Raw genomic sequence first — 17,794 nt, forward strand, 5'->3', positions numbered from 1 at the left:
ATCGTGGGCTTGCTCAGTTGTAGCCATGACATTCAGCTTACCTGGTGCCCACATGGCATTCAGCTTACCTGGTGCCCACATGGCAAGCCTCCTGGTGATGAATCCCTGAGAGGAGTTTGCGGGTTTGGTAGGTCGATGGAGGCTCTTCAAAGGGAAAGTGGTCTCGTCTCGGCCTGTAGTCTAAGTACAAGGTGTAAAAGGGCCGTGACTAGGCCCTTAACCACGTGCCTCCAAGAGCAAACGGATGCAAGGTCCTTGGTCTCTAATCTCTAGGGAGTCGAGTCCCTTGTGTCTTCAGAACGTAAGTGGATACATTGTGTAGATGATCCTCTTTGAGGAATTTTCTTTTCTTTAATCCTAAATGAGAGAGGCCATGTGGTTTAGAAAGACGAAGGAAGAGTGTCTCCAATTAAATGCAGCCTAATCGAAAATGTCAAAAGACCGGGTCCTGTTAGACTTTAAAGAAGTGGTCTATTGTTCCGTTTCATGGTGAATTCACGCTCACGGCCTTCTAGTCGATTCCGTCTCATGGTGACCTCCAAAGACAGAGGAGAACTTGTCCTGTGGGTGTCCGAGGCGATACGCTGCATCTTTCTGCAGAACCGCATCTTTCTCCCGACAGGGTGGGGAGTGGGTTTCTAACTTTGGTGAGAAGGTCCATGGGAAGCCCACTCTGCCATCCAGACTCCTTATGTGAGAAGGACCGCAAACTGAACTCACTGCCATCGAGTCGATCCTGACTCACAGTGACCCTGTGGGGCAGAGTAGAACTGCCCTCTGGGGTTTCCAAGACTAACTCTGAGGACAGTAGGAAGCCTTGCCCTTCCCCCCAGAAGTGGTTGGTGGTTTTGAACTGCTAACCCTGCAGTTAGCCTCTCAACTCCTAACCACGACGCCACCAGAGCTCCTATATATGGGCAAAGTAAGTACCCTTTGAACCTTTTCCACCTCAAAAAGTATTCATTCAATGTATAATGAAACTTAAAAAATTTTTAATTTTAAATGCATACCTGATGTGGCAGAATCATAGAACTTCTCCGAGGTCAAATTTGGGAGCACAGGTCCAGAGGGAGAGAGAGAGAGAGAGAGAGAGAGAGAGAGAGAGAGAGAGAGAGAGAGAGAGAGAGTCAGAGTCCTCGGCCAAAGCCACGGCCAGCAGCAGCTCTGAGGTTATTCCTCCAGATGGATGAATAATCTAGAGCTTTGGTTTTCACAGCCCAACCTTGGTCTGTCTGGACGCGTTCCTTCCAGGAACTGAAGGAAGGATGATGGGGAAAATCCAGCGGGGGGCCTGGGCCTTGTGTCACCCTCTGCTTTTGAATTTGTCCGTGAAGACTCACAGCCACCCCTGTCTGCCTTTTCCCAGGAAGGAGATGGAGTTGCTGGAGAAGTCGGGGGCCCTGAAAGGCTCTCTGGGGGCGCAGGAGCAGCTGTCCCTCATCAGCAGCTGCCCTGACTTGCAGATGGCAGTAGAGGGCGCCATGCACATTCAGGTGAGTTGATGAGGCCCCTGGGGGCCCCCCCGCCAGGACGCCAGGACGCCAGGACGCCAGGACAGACTCAGTGCGTGGGGAAGAACTGGGGAGATACAAGGCAGGGGGTGGGGTGGCCGCAGTGATATTTCCTGTGAGAGACATCCCGCAATCAGTCATCTAACTATTGCAATGTTATGATTTAGAGGTGTTAGAATTTTGAGCAAAAAAAAAAAACCAGAATTTTTTGGACACATTGCTTTTTGTATTTATTTAATCTGCCCATACCGTAAGAGACTGTATTCTTATTCTTACACCTAAGGGAGTGAGGACACCACAGGAAAGTCACCATCGTCATTTCTGTGTTCAGTTCTTCTAACCACTTTGGGTGAAGTCCTCCCAGGCCAGGTGGCGGGCTGAATAAGCCTGGCAGCCAGCGCACACCTTCCCTGTGGGCTTCAGAGAGAGCTCTGGGCTGTGGCTGTAGCCCGGTGGTCCTTTCAGCCCCACTGGTGCTGTGGGGCAAGCCCTGGGCTGCAGTTCAAACTCACCAGCGGCTCCTCAGGTGAAAGAGGAAGCTGGGATTCCATTAAGGCCGTGGTTCTCAACCTTCCTCATGCCCGTGACCCTTTCATACAGCGCCTCATGTGGTAGTGACCCCCCAACCATAACATTATTTTTGTTGCCACTTAATCACTATCATTTTGCTACCACAATGAATCGGTCGACCCTTGTGAAAGGGTCATTTGACCCCCCCCAAGGGGTCGTGACCCACATGTTGAGAACCTCTGCATGAGGTTTTATCGTCTCAGAAACTGCCTGTAGGGCTGCTTTGAGTTGGACCTGCTCAATGACGATGGTTTTGATCTAGTTCCCCAGGCCCCCTACCCCCACCCCTTCCTCTGGACTGAGGGGTAGGAGAAAGATGAGGTTCTGTACTCCTGTAAGGAGTCTCTGTCTCGGAAACCCACAAGGGCAGGCCATCCCTGTCCTGTAGGGTCGCTGTGAGTCAGGAGGGACTCAATGGCATTGTATTTGGTTTGGCTTGGGGCGCAGGGAGCCAGCAGACATCCTCCGTTCCCATTAAGAGGTATAAAGTTATTTAAGCGAATTTGCCTCTCGCCGATCGTTTGTAACTGGAGACTTGTGCCTCTTCATTTTTTAATTGCGCATTTCTAGCAGAGAATTTGGACCAGAAACAAGAATGGCTGGGGGTGCTTGATGGTCATTTGCTACTCTGGGATTTAGGCCAAATGTAGGCTGTCTAGGATCTAAGTCTTTGTGACCCTGAACTTTCCTGTAAGTTTATTTAACCCATATGTGTCAAACTGAGCAGCAGAAGAGGGATTTTTCTCAGTCCTTCTCTTTTTCTAGACAACTATCTCTCCATCTTTATGGGAGTAGCTGGCCTCATCTTTCTCCCAAAGAATGGCTGGCAGTTTTGAACTGCTGACCTCCAGGTGAGCAGTCCAACGACAGCACCACCAGGGCCCCTTAGGCGGTCAGTATAGCAGGAGCAAACAGAGGATGGTGTTTGATTTCTACCCTGGGGGAGATTATCTTCTATGGAAATAGTTTGTACCTTCAGTGCCACAAAGAGAAATTGGGGCGAGCAGGGGTTCTGAGCAGGAGCTTTACTGAAGGTGGCCCATACAAAAAGCCTGGCAATCTGCTTGGGTGAAGATTACAGCCAGACAATCCTGTGGAGCCCGTGGCTCTGTAGCATGTGAGGGCTCCGTGTAATTGAATCAATGGCGGTGGGTTTGGTTTGATCAGGCTGAAGGTAAGTTTTTTGAGTGTGACTTGGCCTTTGGATTAAGGGGAAGGGTCACAGGCGGTGGATAGGGTTCAGTGCTTTAGAAAAAGAAGAACAAAAGATAGGCAAACCCCCAAAATATAGAAACAAAAAACCACCCAAAACTATACTACATTTTACTTTATTAAATTTTACTAGCATTTCAAACCATTGAGGGATTTTAAAAAGCAGAATCTCTAGGTGGAACAGAAAATGTCAATACTTCGCTACCAACCCAATGGCTGGCTATTCAGATACACTCAAGAGAAGGCGTGGAAAGAAAGGCCTGGTGATTTATTTCCAATAAATTAGACTCTGGAAACCCAATGTGCGCAGTTCTACTCTGACACACAGGAAGGCCACGAGTCAGAACTGGATTAATGGCCATTACTTTTAATATATTAGAGTTTAAGGAAATTCTACTTAGGTCTTCTATCCCAAGGATATTTAATATTTTTGTACAGTTGTATTCTTTCCAGTTCTTCTGTGTATTCTTTCTTCCTTGCTTTAATAGAATTTTCACTATAATAGAATTTTGTGTTACAGTTTTATTTCTTGCTGTGTCATTTATAAATCTCAGGACTATATCAGATTGAAGAAGTTTATTGAACTTTTTAATTAAAAATACATCACGTTCTGTGTATTATTTGATGTCTAACCTTTCATCTGAGAATGCTGTTAAAATGGGCTAGAGTTAGCAAAGGGTCCAGGAAGGTTAGTTATTAGCTCCTTACAAAGCTGATGATGCCGTAGCTCAGCTTTGTGTAAATCCCTGTTCCACTTTAGTGACAGCATTATCCGCTTTTTTTATACAAAAGTTCAATAAATAAGCTTGTTCTACCTGATACAGAACAAAGACACACCAGCTGAGTTCTTCAACTAACCGCAGTCCAAAAAGGAGCGTCATTCTCGGTGGAAAGTGTCCCCAGTGGGCGGGACACGGGTCAGCTGAAATGTGGGAGAGTGCAAGAAAGAAACCTGAATTTGTAGAACTTACTGTGATTTTGAAATCACATCTCTCCAGGCGAGAAAATCTACTGGGCCGGAAAATGAATTTATTCTGCAAAACTGGTGCCGATTGCTGGCTCTTAAGGAGCATGAAGGGTCATTGGACACCACGCAGAGACTTTGTCCGGGCTGTGCATTTAAGACTCAACACGGTGGCTGCCATGAGCCGTGGGAATCGTTTATAGAATTAAGGGAGTTTAAATGACATTTCCTTAGGATCAGGCCCATTGCTGAAATCTAGATGTGAAACTTGTGTTACTCAGGCATATTATCAACCTTTGCATCTGAGCCCAGCCCTTAGACAATGCTGGTTGTGTGGACCATGGCCTTCAGACGCTGTTGGTAACTTTAGGAAGCGGTGCTCATGAAGACTGACACCGGTTTTTAAAATGTGTGTATTTTCCAGAAGGACAGAAGCTTATTGGACTCCTGGCCCTGATTCACTGAGCCTCAGTATAAACCTCCCCCGCCTCTCATTTTTACATAGAGGCTGAGGGAGTGGTTCACAGAGCAGGGGGCAGGGTGGGGGGTCAGCGTCAAGTATGCAAGACTGTGCTTATGAATTTGCATCTTTCCTTTCCTGTTTGTGCCCTGTTTTTTAAGCCCAGAAATCATTTTTGATGATATGATTTATATATACAGTAAAAATCCCATGTGTAGTATAGCGTTCTTTTACGTTCAAGGTGGAAATTTACACAGGACAATTAGGTTCCCTTTGAACAGTTTCTATCTAATTTATACAAGTATATTGTTTCTATTAAAAAACTTAGTTACTTTTTAACAATTTCACTGGTGTACCATGGAGGCAGCATACCTTTCAATAGTCCAATCACATTTGTAAGAGTTGCGCTGCCAAGACAGCTTCCAATTCCAGGACATTTCTCCTTCCCTGAATTCATTGCTGTTAGCTCCCATTCCCAGCCAGACTGATGGGTCAAGTCCCTTTGAATCCCTCGAGCCAGTTGTTGTCCCTGTAGGTTTATCTAATCTGGGCTTCCTATGACGAACACCATACAAAATCAGAACAGGATTCACACAAACAGTCTGATGACAGTGACACCATGAAGCCAAAAGTGCAATGATAACAAGGGATACAATATTAAATACTGGAGCGCTGTACACTGTCACGTGTGACCCAGTCTACTATGTAGCTAAAAGGTTACCCTCATGGCATAATTTCTGCTTAAAGAACTCTTTAGTCACGAGCGATATTCGATATTTTGTGAGCTAGTCAATTATTTTAGCTAAAAGAGGACGTCAAGCGATAATTTTGGCGTGAGGTTTAAAGCACATCTCAGGGCTGGGGGTTTTACTAGTCTCGATCAGTTCAGTAAATCTGGACTTTTAAAGAATCTGAATGCTGTTCCACAGTTCTTGCTGATCTTCCAAAGATCCATCTATTGCCCCCTGATGAGAGCGGATCCTAATGGTAGCTGGGTACCATCTAGTTCTTCTGGTCTCAGGGTAGAGAAAGTCATGGTTTGTCCTATATTAGTCCTATAGGCTTTCTTTGCTGAGTGTTTTGGTTTCTTTCTTTTTCTTTAGTTCCAAATGAGTAGAGTCAAATAGTGGTATCTTAAACAGTCACTTGCAAACTTTAAAGATCTCAGATGCTATTCCTCAGCTAGGATGTAAAACATGAACTGTGTGCCACATTGCCCAAGTTGTTCCTTGAGACTATGGTCCTGAGTGTGTTTAAATCCAGAAAACCAATCTCCTGAGATGTTTGGTTATATCTTCCCATATCTGTGTCCCCTGGGGGGTGGTTTTATTTATATGAATATTTGAGGATACATCAAAATGACACACTAGAAAATCATAGAAACCTTTAGTAATCAAAAATATCCAAATGGGAAGCAATTGTTTTGGGACATATCCTCTACCCCGTTCTATCCATTTCTGAGGCCACGTTTCCATCTTCCTCACCTGTCCCTGAAGAATTCTCCATTCTTCCATCGACACCGTGTCAAAAACAGCAGTTTGGGCATCCTCAGGGAGTCAGTGTTCTTGTAGATGTTTGGGGCAGATCAGGGCTGTAGGGTGGATGGGGTAAGGTTTCCCAGAGATTCTTGTAGAGCAATGCCCGCTGTACTCGGGAATGAGGATGTGCGTTGTGATGGAGAAATAATTCCTCAGTGTGACTTTTCTGCCTATTTTCCCCCTTATCAATACAGTTTTCAATGTTCTTAAAACTTTTTCCTAACAAGGTGTCCCCATGTCCATTGAGAATATCTATCAAAATTAACCCTGTGGAATCCCCAAAATCAGTCATCATTGCCTTCGGAGCTGACCTCTCTGCTTTGAATTTAACTGGCTTGGCAGGTCCCCTCGGGAGCCGCTGTTTTGATGGAGCCTCTTTTTTGGTTTTGTTTTGGAAGGAGACAAGTGTCTCACAGAGAGAGCTTGCCTGCAGCCATCGCCGATTGTAGAGACATCTCTAAGTGGCCTGTCATTTTGCTTACCCTGTGGGGTACGGTACTTTGGTTCTTGGACAGATGCTGGCAGCTCAGTGGCCACGAGCACAGCAGAAATGTGCTGCATAAAGTTCCCTTGGTCCCCTCTCTAGTCAACTTCCTTCTCCCCCCACAGGTGCTGCCTTGGCCCCTGACCTGTTTTTTGTCTATGCATTGGCCCTTTCCAGAAGGCTGTGTTCTGTGTAATGCCTGTTGGGGTCTGGCTGCTTCCGTGCACGCAAACTGCATTTGCGAGTTGTATGTGTCTCTCTATCGAGACTCTGTGTCCTGTTATTGTGGAGTTCCGTTACATCCTATGGATGGGCCGCACCAGAAAAGCCAGACAACCAAAGACCAGACTCCGTGCCATGGAGTCACGCTGCCTCACAGCGAGCGAGTGGCCCTGCGGGACAAGAGTGTGTTGATTCATTCATTGACTGCCTGCGGTGGTTATTCCGCCACTTCCTGCGGGCTGTTTCCAATGTTGGGCTGTTGAGACAAACGCCACTGCAGATAGTTGTGGACTGGTTTGGGTAGGAACACTTGTTCTTTCTGTCGGGCAAATGCCCAGCGTTGGGTTTCTAGGTCATCGTGGTTGTCCGGAATGGCCCTCCCAAGTGATAGGAGAATCTGCGAGCACCAGTTTCTCTCTATTCCTGCCGGAACTTCTGGGTTAGCAGGTGGGTCCACTGGCCCATGCCACCACGCCCGGGGAGAGGTCAGCGCGGCAAGGAGGCAGAGGGACGGCTCTACGCTGGCTGGGCACTGGGAGCAAGGAGGGACATGCACCCTCCAGAAAATTAGGCTTCACTTCCCAAAGCTGAACCACTGAGCTGCACGAAATTCTCACTAAGCCCACTAGACATCCATCTCTTTAAATGCTTAAAATATACATCATATCCAAGTGTGGACACTAGAAAGGGGAAAACATGGACAGTTACCGGTTTTATTTGTGCATATTCATATCCAGCCTTCCTTCATGTGTCACCTTGACCACTGTGAGTGCACCCTGTCTGCCATCTGGTCGATGGCGATGCCGTAGAGGGTTTCCAAGACTGTGGGTCTTTAGGGGAGCAGGCCGCCTCATCTTTCTCCCAAGGCACAACTGGTGGGTTTGAACCTCAGACCCGGTGGTAAGCAGTTGAGTCCTTACCTAAGTGCACCACCAGGGCGCTTGTCAACTGTAGTGTGTCATAAGAGGGGGCTTCCAAAAGTTCATGGGCAAGGGAATGAGAAAACAAGAGCATGCTTCTACGAAGCTTTTGAAGGCCCCTCGGTCCATACACTCTCCTGTCCCCCCGCCACACTTCCCTGTCTGCCAGAATCTGCAAGTCCATCGAGCGTCTGGGTGAGTTCCTTGAGTGACTGGATGATCCCTGAGGAGCCAGGACGTTGCAGTTGCTTCTGGCATGCTGTTACCCTAAGTACGACTGGCTACTCATCTGTAAGTGCTGTTCGCCTCGGCTTTGGGTTAGCTCCCTAAGGACAAGCTCCTGAGAGGGGGCTTCTAGGGGTGTAAGTACCGGCCTGCTCCAAATCACACATTGTTCGCCTCGCCTGTGGGAAGCCGCCTGGTACTAAGTGAGAGCAGTCGTGTGATTTTAAGCCAGTCAGAGGGGCAGGAGAGGGGGGCACAGAGGGTTCGGTGGCTGCCAAATTGTCTGGCCATGCAGCCCCACCCGGTGGCACCACAGAAGAAAGGCCTGGCTCCCTATTTCTGAGAAAGCCCCCGAGAACCTCTTGGGGGCACCGTTCTGTTCTGACACACATGGTGTTGCAATGAATCGCAATGGACTGATGTGAGTTTTTATTTTTTAATTTTATTTTTTAATTTTTTTTTCTTTTACATTTTATTAGGGACTCCAACAACTCTTACCACAATCCATACATATACATACATCAATTGTATAAAGCACATCTGTACATTCTTTGCCCTCATCATTTTCAAAGTATTTTCTCTCCACTTAAGCCCTTTGCATCAAGTCCTCTTTTTCCCCTCCCTCCCTGATCCCCCCTCAAAAAGTTTCTTTTTAACTTAATTTTTTCCCGATTAATCATTTTATTGGGGTTTTTTACAAATCTTATGACAATCATTCAGTTGTATTAAGCACACATGTACATATGTTGCATCAACATTTCCAAAACATTTTCTTTCTACTTGAGCCCTTGGTATCAGCTCCTTCCCCGACCCCTCCCGCCCCATCCTCCCACCCACAGGAATCCTTGATCACTTCTTTATTATTGTTGTTATTTTGTGTTTTATACTGTCATTGTCTCCCTTCACCCCATTTCTGTTATTCGTCCTCCTGGGGGTGGGCTATATATCCAACTAAAAGACTTATTACATTGATAAATGAACAGGGATGCCTTGTTTTATTGGTATATAAGAGCCAAGATGTCATTGTATCAACATGGACCTCCTTAATTTGGTTTCTGAAAAGAAAACTGAGTGACCTTATTTTCCCCTAAATGTAGGAATGGAGGCTTAAATCTTTGCTTAAAGGGAGGGTCACTATGTGCTGGAATTAACTTAACAGCAGTGAGATCTCTCTCTCTCTCTCTCTCTCTCTCATACACACACACACACACACACACACACACACACACTCGCACACAGAGTTAGAATATATATATTGATACATATCTCAATTATATGATATATCTCAATTACATATGATATTGCTATAAGCTGTATATTTATATCTCAATTTCATATATGATATATATCTCAATTATATATAGGATATTGCTATAAACTGTAGAGTTGGCTTCATGCTACTTAGATCGCCACATCATTGTCACCGCCTAGGTATAGGCTGTTAAAGAAATGCACAAAGTCAAAACCAGCGTCTCATCTAAGTATTTTAATAGAAGCTATGAAGTGGAATAAATCAGCCGAGAAGTAAGTTTTTGATCATATCCCCCGGCTAAAAGCGTGCCCATCGGAGAGTGGGTATGGTGCACATTGTTAGTGCTTGGAGAACAGCAACTGTGTCTGCAATTGTCATGTGGTTGTTGTTGACTTCAGAACTGTACCTGGCCCTGCACTATTACACAACCACTGGGGCAATAGAGTCCACTGTTGGGGCCCCTGTGTGCTTTGAGGTTCATCCTACGGCAATCTTTTGTTTGGCAACATTTCACTGCAATTCCGCAGGTTTCATTGGCTACCTTTTGGAAGTAGATCTCCAGGCTGGTGTTCTGAGTCTGTAAAGCCCCACGGAAACCTGCCCACCGTGGGTGACCCTGATGGTATTCGAAAGACAGGCACATAGCTTCTAACAGCACCACAACACACAAGCCACCCCGTATGACAACGTGACGGTTGTAATACTTGCTGTGGGATAGTCGTTCTGACTCACAGCGACCTTCGGACCACAGAACAACATCCTGCCTGGCCCTGCACCAGCCTCGCAATCATCCCTTTGAGCCCAGAGTGGCAGTCACTCTGTCAGTCCATCTCCTTGTGGGGTCTGCCTCTTCTCTACAGACCCTAAGCATGACGTCCTTCCCCAGGAACGGACTGATCCCTCCTGAAAACATGTCCATATTGTAAGCTTAGCTTCTAATTAATGGCTTCACTTGTTGCTGTCGGTGGCAGGAAGTCACTATTTACAGAGAACATTATATACCATGTAGTCCCGCCTTGGAAGAGTTCACATTGCAAGGCCCGTGGGAGAATAGATCTGGGATTGCGGAGTTAAGAGAGGCTCAGGGCCACCTCGGGTGGAGCTCCGTCCTGGTCCAAGTCCTCAGGAACCCGGGCCAGAAGTGGAGTGTGGGGGCAGCGCCCCCAATGGTCTGTTTTTGCTCTTGCTTGTGGGGCATCCCACTGTTTGCCCAGGTCAGAGACCCCCTGGGATCCACCTCTGCTTATTCTGGATGGCTCTGCTTGTGTTTATTTTCATTTGGAAGTCAGTATTCAAAGACTGGTGCCCAGCCTCGCTGTTGAAACTATTGGGGAGAAATCAAAGGGTTCCTTTCAAGTTGGTGCCTTTTATCATCTCAGGGTTGGTTGGGCTGTGTCAGCCCGGGGAGGACCTCCTGCCCCTCGGGAGCAGGCGCTGGGCCAGGCATTGCTAAGAGGAGGCTGCACACTGGATGGCTGAGCAGCTGTTGCTGCCCCTTTGGCTCCGGAGGCAGCTGGTTCCTCTGCCCCTTGAAAGTGAGGGCTGGGGAAGGAGGCAGCGGAGTCTTCTGCTTTGCCCAGTTTAGCATTTGCACTGTGCATGGCCCAAGGCACTCAGACCAGGCCGAGCCTATGTGGCCTGTTCTCCTTGTCCCCATTCCCCTTATTGATAAAATTCACACAAGCCTTCATTGAATAGGATTGGTGCCTGTTTGTCAATATGGATATCACCCTAGGGGCTGGTTTATTTTATTGCTTTGTTTATAAGTTCATAGTAATACAGGGAAACTCAATACTGGAAATATAACATACTTGAAGATTCAATCGGTTAAAAATCTAAAATGCAACAGTCCCCTCCCTTACAGTAAAAATTCCTTTTAATCAGGAGGATGTGCCAACTTGGGAAGGAGGCTAACAAGGTCAGTAACATAAGTAGTGAGGCACGAAACATCACCCTGATTTGGGTGAACAAGGGCACATGGAGCTTCAGTGGATGGTGATCTAGTGGCCCAGGAGAAATGTCGGTCTAGATAATGTCCTAATGATTATTGTAAAACCTGTCTTCCTACAGTGTCCATTGCATCTTGTGACATTGTGAAACCAAACCCTGCTAATTTCCTCCTTTAATTATCAACAAAAACTTACTTCTTGTATATTAACCTGCTGCTAGGGTCAGGACTTGTAGTAGTTACATAATCTGTTGTTAATTTGAGACTTAAGAGTGAAGGGGTGGAGCTTCGTCTGTCAATCAGGTCACACCTTGGTGACCTCATTTGGAGGTGCGAAGGAGATAAATAGCTCGCTGGAGGCGGGACATACATTCATTCCCTGCAAGGCATTCCTGTTGAGAAGATACATGGAGCTACGCTAGAGCCCTGGACCTGAAGGAGCCATGTGGAGACCCCTGCCAGCGCCAAGATGCTTCCACTGCCACTGGCCCCACAAGATTTTCCACCCACTGGCTAGTGATCTTCCTGCATTTAACGTCATTGCAGGTGTTGCGTGAGTCTGAAGAGGAACTTGTAGATTGATATTGGGCATGTGAGCTAATATCGAATTGATGGACTTGATCTGGACTGGGCTGGGATGTTTGCTCAATATTCCATTGCTCTTGGTTATAAAGCTTTTTTCACATATACATATGAGTGTCTGCATTTGTTTCTCTAGTCTACCCAGACTAACACAGGACTGAACTCCAAAATGGCTCAGACACTTGCCTTCTGCAAGGGCTTACAGGAAAACACTTAGACTTCTTCTCCAATCAACCCAGTCTCTGTCTTCAGCTATGGTGCCAGGTTCTCCTGGACCGCTTGCAGTCTGACCCAGCATGTGCCTGGGGCCCTGGGGCTCGGACTTTCTTGTCACAAGTGAAGATTGCCAGGCCAAGGTTACCTAGCAATGAGTAAGTTCACTTATATACCCAGGGCCCCAGAAGACCAGTGCAGCCCTGCTTGCCGTCTGTCCAGTGACCCCCTCCTAGTGGCCAGTGACTTAGTTTCCTAGGGCTTCTGTGACACACATACCAGAGGTGGGTGGCTTGCTAGAACCCAGATGTATTCGCTCCCCATTTAGGGGCCCACAGTCTGAGTTCAGGGCTCAGCCTGAGTCCTTGGTGGCCGGCAGCCCTGAGTAGCCCTTGGTCCCTTGGTCTCGGGCTTGGGGGTGCTCCTCAGGTGGCTTCCATCTTCTCCCGTCTGTGCCTGTTGGCCCGTGCCCATTTCTGCCCTTTTAATACCGCAGCCAGGGTTAGGCTAGATCCGCCTTACCCTGGTCTGAGTTCACAGCAGAACATTAGATCGCATTCTCGAAGGTAATGTTCTTACCGACATGACATCACCTCCACGGGTATAGGAGTTCAGATTTTAACACATGTCTCATGTGGGGGTCACAGTTCAGACCAAAGCAATCACTACCGTGTGTTGGGTCCTGTTACCTGTTACTCCCTGGGCCCTGGGCCACGTGCTCTACACAGACTTACTTAATTTAGTCCTCACAGCCTGCCTGCCCACCCTCCACTCAGTGACAACCTCCGGACCGTAGGGACCTTTTTGTTTTACTGCTGTACATCCCTTCCCCGAGCCCCACCAGCCCCTAAGACAGAGCTTGGCATGTAGCAGGTCCTGTTAGATATGTGTGGATGCCTGGGTATAGGAGCCCTGGTGGTGTATGGGTTACGTGTTGGGCTGTGATCCTCATGGTCAGCAGTTTGAAACCGCCAGCAGCTCCTCAGGAGAAAGACTGGGCTTTCTAGACAGTTACAGTCTTACTGGGCTTTCTAGACAGTTACAGTCTTACTGGGCTTTCTAGACAGTTACAGTCTTACTGGGCTTTCTAGACAGTTACAGTCTTACTGGGCTTTCTAGACAGTTACAGTCTTACTGGGCTTTCTAGACAGTTACAGTCTTACTGGGCTTTCTAGACAGTTACAGTCTTACTGGGCTTTCTAAACAGTTACAGTCTTACTGGGTTTTCTAGACAGTTACAGTCTTACTGGGCTTTCTAGACAGTTGCAGTCTTGGAGCCCACAGGGCTTGCCACGAGCTAGCACGAGCTCCAGGGCAGTGAGACTGTTTGTTGATGAATGAGGGACAGCGAATGTTCCCAGGAGCCCATGGGCAGGCCTTGCGCTTGGGGACTTGAAAAGGCTCCTGGGAAAATGGAATGCAAAGATAATGGGATTTTTCCATGAACCTTTTGAGGCTCTTCATGAACACCCCCTTCCCCCAGTAAGCGGTGGTGACACATTTGGATTCGGGTCTCTCTGACTTCAATTTTAACCCTTACACTCTCCCACCCTGCTCATGGGGAAGGAGAGGATTGCGGAGGAGGGTGGGAGGCAGGGGGTGGGGTGGGGCCGAGGATATCAAAAGGTACTTCTCTCCCAGTGTCCCCTGGGTGCAGCTTTTTGGCCCCTCCCTCCTCTTTGTCTCTCTGTTCCTCCCTCTCTGTCTCCAGGCCCCACGGGGCCATCCTGATGGCTAGACAGTGCTGTCCTCTGAACTAGCAGAGGGAACCATACTTTGATGGCAGCTGCCTCCCCCTCGCGGGCCCTGGGGAAGTGACACGGAGCTCCCTGGTGGAGGAGGCAGCTGACTACCTGGCTGAGTGAACAGGGCCCAGATAGCTGGCAGCTAGACGCAGGAGACAACAGGAGTTCTGGTCTGGCTCATCTCTGCACTGCTAACATCTAGGTTGGCGGTTCAAACCTACTCGGCTGTTCCACAGGGGAAAAGTGAGAGGGCCTGCTTTGGGAAGATTCTTGGTTTCAGAAATCTTCCAGAATGGTTCCACTCTGGTCCTGCAGGGTTGCTCTGAGTCAGAACCACTGGAGGGCAGAGAGTTTGTTTAAAAGTGTGTGTGCGCGAGCGCACGCAGTGAGTTCATTTTCATTTTTTTAATGAATCATTTTATTGGGGGGGGGCGCTTCCAAATCTTCAAACAATCCATCTTTCAATAGTATTAAGCACAGTTGTACGTAGCTTGCCATCAGCGCTTCCAAAACATTTTTTTTTGAGATCAGAGTTAAATTTTATTTTTGAAGTTACTTATTTACTTTTAAAAAATCATTTTATTGGGGGCTCATAGAACTCTTATCACAATCCATCCAGCCAGCCATCATGTCAAGTACATTTGATGCCATCATCATTTTAAAAACATTTTCCTTCTACTTGAGCCCTTGGTATTAGCTTCTCATTTTTCCCCTCCCTCCCCAACTCTCACTCCCTCATGAACCCTTGGTAATTTATAAATCATTATTATTTTTTCATGTCTTACACTGACCGATGTCTCCCTTCATCCACTTTTCTGTTGGCCATCCCCCTGGGGAAGAAGTCATATGTAGATCATTGTAATCAATTCCCCTTTTCTCACCCCCACCTCCCCTTATCCTCCTGGTGTGACTACTCTTGATATTCACCCTGAGGGGTTTATCTGTTCTGGATTCCCTGTGTTTTCAGCTCTTATCTGTACCCATGTACATGCTCTGGTCTAGCCGGATTTTTTAAGGTAGATTTGGGGTCACAATAGTTGGCGGGTGGTAGAGGAGGAGGCATAAAAGAACTAGAGGAACGTGGTATGTTTCATTGTTGCTAAAATGTACACTGACTGGCTCATCTCCCTGCGACCCTTCTTAAGGGGATGTCCAATTGCCTACAGATTGGCTCTGGGTCTCCACTCCCCCTCATTCACAATGGTCTGATATTTTGTTCTGGGTCATTGATTCCTCATCTCTGATCCCGTGGACACCTTGTGATCACAGAAGTCGGTGTGCTTCTTCCATGTGGGCTTTGTTGCTTCTGAGCTAGATGGCCACTTGTTTACCTTCAAGCCTTTAAGACCCCAGAGGCTATATCTTTTGATAGCCCAGCTCTGCCTGATCTGACCCCACCACACCGAGGCAAAACACTAAGGACTGCAACGGAACAGCAAGGGGAGCAGAACAATGAAGTCCCCGGGGAATACCAAAAATAGACTATGGGGCTAGGGCATGGCACGCCATTAGACTTGACCAGAAAACACTCCTAAAGGTCAACAAACAGACCTTGAACTATTTATAGGCTTTTCTTTTTTTGTCGTCTACTGGATTGTTGTTGTTGTTTTGTTTTCTTTTGTGGCTTTGCTCTGTCTTGTTTTTGTGCTTATAATTTTCGCTGCATGCCTATCTAGATAAGATAGGCAGGATAAACAATCCGGAGGACAAAATAATGGGACCAATGGTTCTGGGGTGGGTGGGGAACATGGGAGGTGGGGAGGCGGGTCATGGGTGTTAACAATCCCCAAACAATTATTTTTAAGTAGATAAAACTGTAAGAATATGTGACCACCACATTGTCACTAATACATCGTCACCTCTCCCTGCCAACTTCCATGTGCTCCATGTGCAGGGGTGCCCCCCCCTGCTCTCTTGGCCATGTAAATGCCCTTCTCTCTCGCACCCAGGCGCGCCAGCCTCTGCTCTTGTGCTTGCGTCCAGATAGTTTACTGCAGGCCTCTCTCCCCACCCATCCCCGGAACCCCTTTCTTGGCAGATTAAGAAGTGAGGCTAGGTGCTTTCCACAACCAATTGTGCCACTTCTTACACGCAGCGGGCTTGCTGTGGGGTGGGTACTTTCCTGAGATGCATACCTAAGAGATTGAGTCACCGAGAGACAGTGTTTGTGTCGTTGTTTGAACATCGATGAAAATAGGAAGTGAAATTTGAATGAGCGAGTCCCCGACCCTCACTATTACCTGGGTGTGTGTGTGGTGGTGGTGGGGGGGGATTGCTGCTTGTTTTCCTTTGTCCCTTGCAGAATTTCCCGTAGACTTTTGTACTGTGCTGCTCCCACCTACGCCTTGACACGAGGCCCTCACAGTCCACTCTAATGACCCGTGATGTCTCAGAAGGTGGCCTCGCAGGTCCAGGGAACAGAGAACGTTCTCTCTCTGCCACAGCTGGGCCTGGCGTAACCCGGACTCCTTGGCTCTCTCAGCGTGAAGTCAGTTTAGCAATCCCAGGCTGTTCCCTATGAGCGGAATCCGGCCACATAGGCATTGCATACCAGGCTTTCTAGCTTCCATAAAGAGTTGCGGTCGCGGAAACTCATGGGGGCAGTTCTCCCCTGCCCTCCCATAGTGTCGCTGTCAGATGGCATCAACTCAATGCCAATGAGCTTGATTTTTGGCGTTGTCGTTTGTATTGGACAGGGTTCTCTAGAGAGACAAACCAGATTGCTAGTAATTATATATAAATATATTTATAAAGATAGATATATAATTCAAGAAATAAACCATTAAATAATATACAGATAGATAATACAAGAAATTAACAGTGAAATTATAAAGCAGTGAGACACTAGCAGTCCTTCAAGTTTTGAGAGCTGCCAGGTGCCAGTCCCCTTCTGTAGAGAGAGCTGGGCTATATATACCCAGGCAGCAAACAGCAAGGCAGGTCCCCAACTGTCATCAACTGTCAGTCCCCAGCTCCAGAGATGAACATCCCAATCATGTGGGCTTAAAGGGACCTCAACTTACAGTGACACAGTCCACAGGCTAGGCATCCCACAGGTAGTGTACCCCTTTAAACTGAGGCACAGAACAACCAAGGCGAGGCTCACCGAGCCATTTATCCCTCTGCCCTTCAGTTAATCCTACTTGTGTTTATCGGCCAGGCGGGCACAATAAACTATAGCATCGTTGTTTTGGTGAAATGACTACAGTGTGGCCAGGGTCAGCAGGTCTGTGGGATGTCCACTGTTCCCGGGGCTCTGTTCAGCCCTGTCATTCATCACGCACCAGGCTTTCCTCAACACCGCAGCCTCTGGCTTTGCGCCGTTTTCCTTGGAATGGAGAAGAAAGCTAACCATCTCTGGTATGTGTATCTCCATTAGAAGTGGGGAAATGAGAGTGAAGACACTCACTTGGACACTTCGCCTCACTTGACCTTGTTTTCCCACCACCCCCTGGGTTCGAATGCATGCAGCGGAACCAATAAGCTCCCACCTCTAGCTGTGCTGTGCAGGGAGAGTGACTGGCTCTTCGCTCGGCCTGCGTCCCCCTTCCTACATCTTCCTGGGTTACTCCTTCCCCTCAGCCAGGCAGCTCCATGAGGGACCGCCCCTGGGCACTGGGAGCCCAGAAAACATTCCAGAGACTTCCCTCCGAAGAGCTGAGGGGTCTAGTAAGGGGCTTTTGGCTACTGGAGGATGTGGTGGCTACACAATGGGCTGTGAGCCGCATGGTCGGCAGTTCAATAACCGCCAGCTGCCTGGAAGGGACACATTGGGGGTTCTATTCCTGTAAACGTCGCAGTCTTGGAAACCGACAGGGTGGCTGTGAGTCAGCATTGACTCGGTGACAGTGAGTGGGTCTTTAGCTCCACTAGAGCTCTCTCACTTTCTTTAGAGAGGAAGACAATGGAAGGGAGAGGACGCTTTCTCCAAGCTGGCCACTCACCTCC

At 47.7% G+C, this 17,794-nt stretch overlaps 1 protein-coding gene across 1 annotated transcript in view; it reads left to right on the plus strand.

Annotated features, from left to right (window-relative positions):
* The window catches only part of CRYL1 (crystallin lambda 1), a 178,910-nt gene that overhangs the window by 48,408 nt on the left and 112,708 nt on the right, over positions 1 to 17,794 (plus strand). The window contains exon 3 of the mRNA XM_075563594.1: positions 1,367 to 1,493. Within this exon, the coding sequence (XP_075419709.1) occupies positions 1,367 to 1,493 (127 nt within the window). The remainder of the gene's footprint in view (positions 1 to 1,366; positions 1,494 to 17,794) is intronic.

This window comes from Tenrec ecaudatus, chromosome 11, assembly GCF_050624435.1.
Source record: "Tenrec ecaudatus isolate mTenEca1 chromosome 11, mTenEca1.hap1, whole genome shotgun sequence".
Classification (NCBI taxonomy): Eukaryota; Metazoa; Chordata; class Mammalia; order Afrosoricida; family Tenrecidae; genus Tenrec; species Tenrec ecaudatus.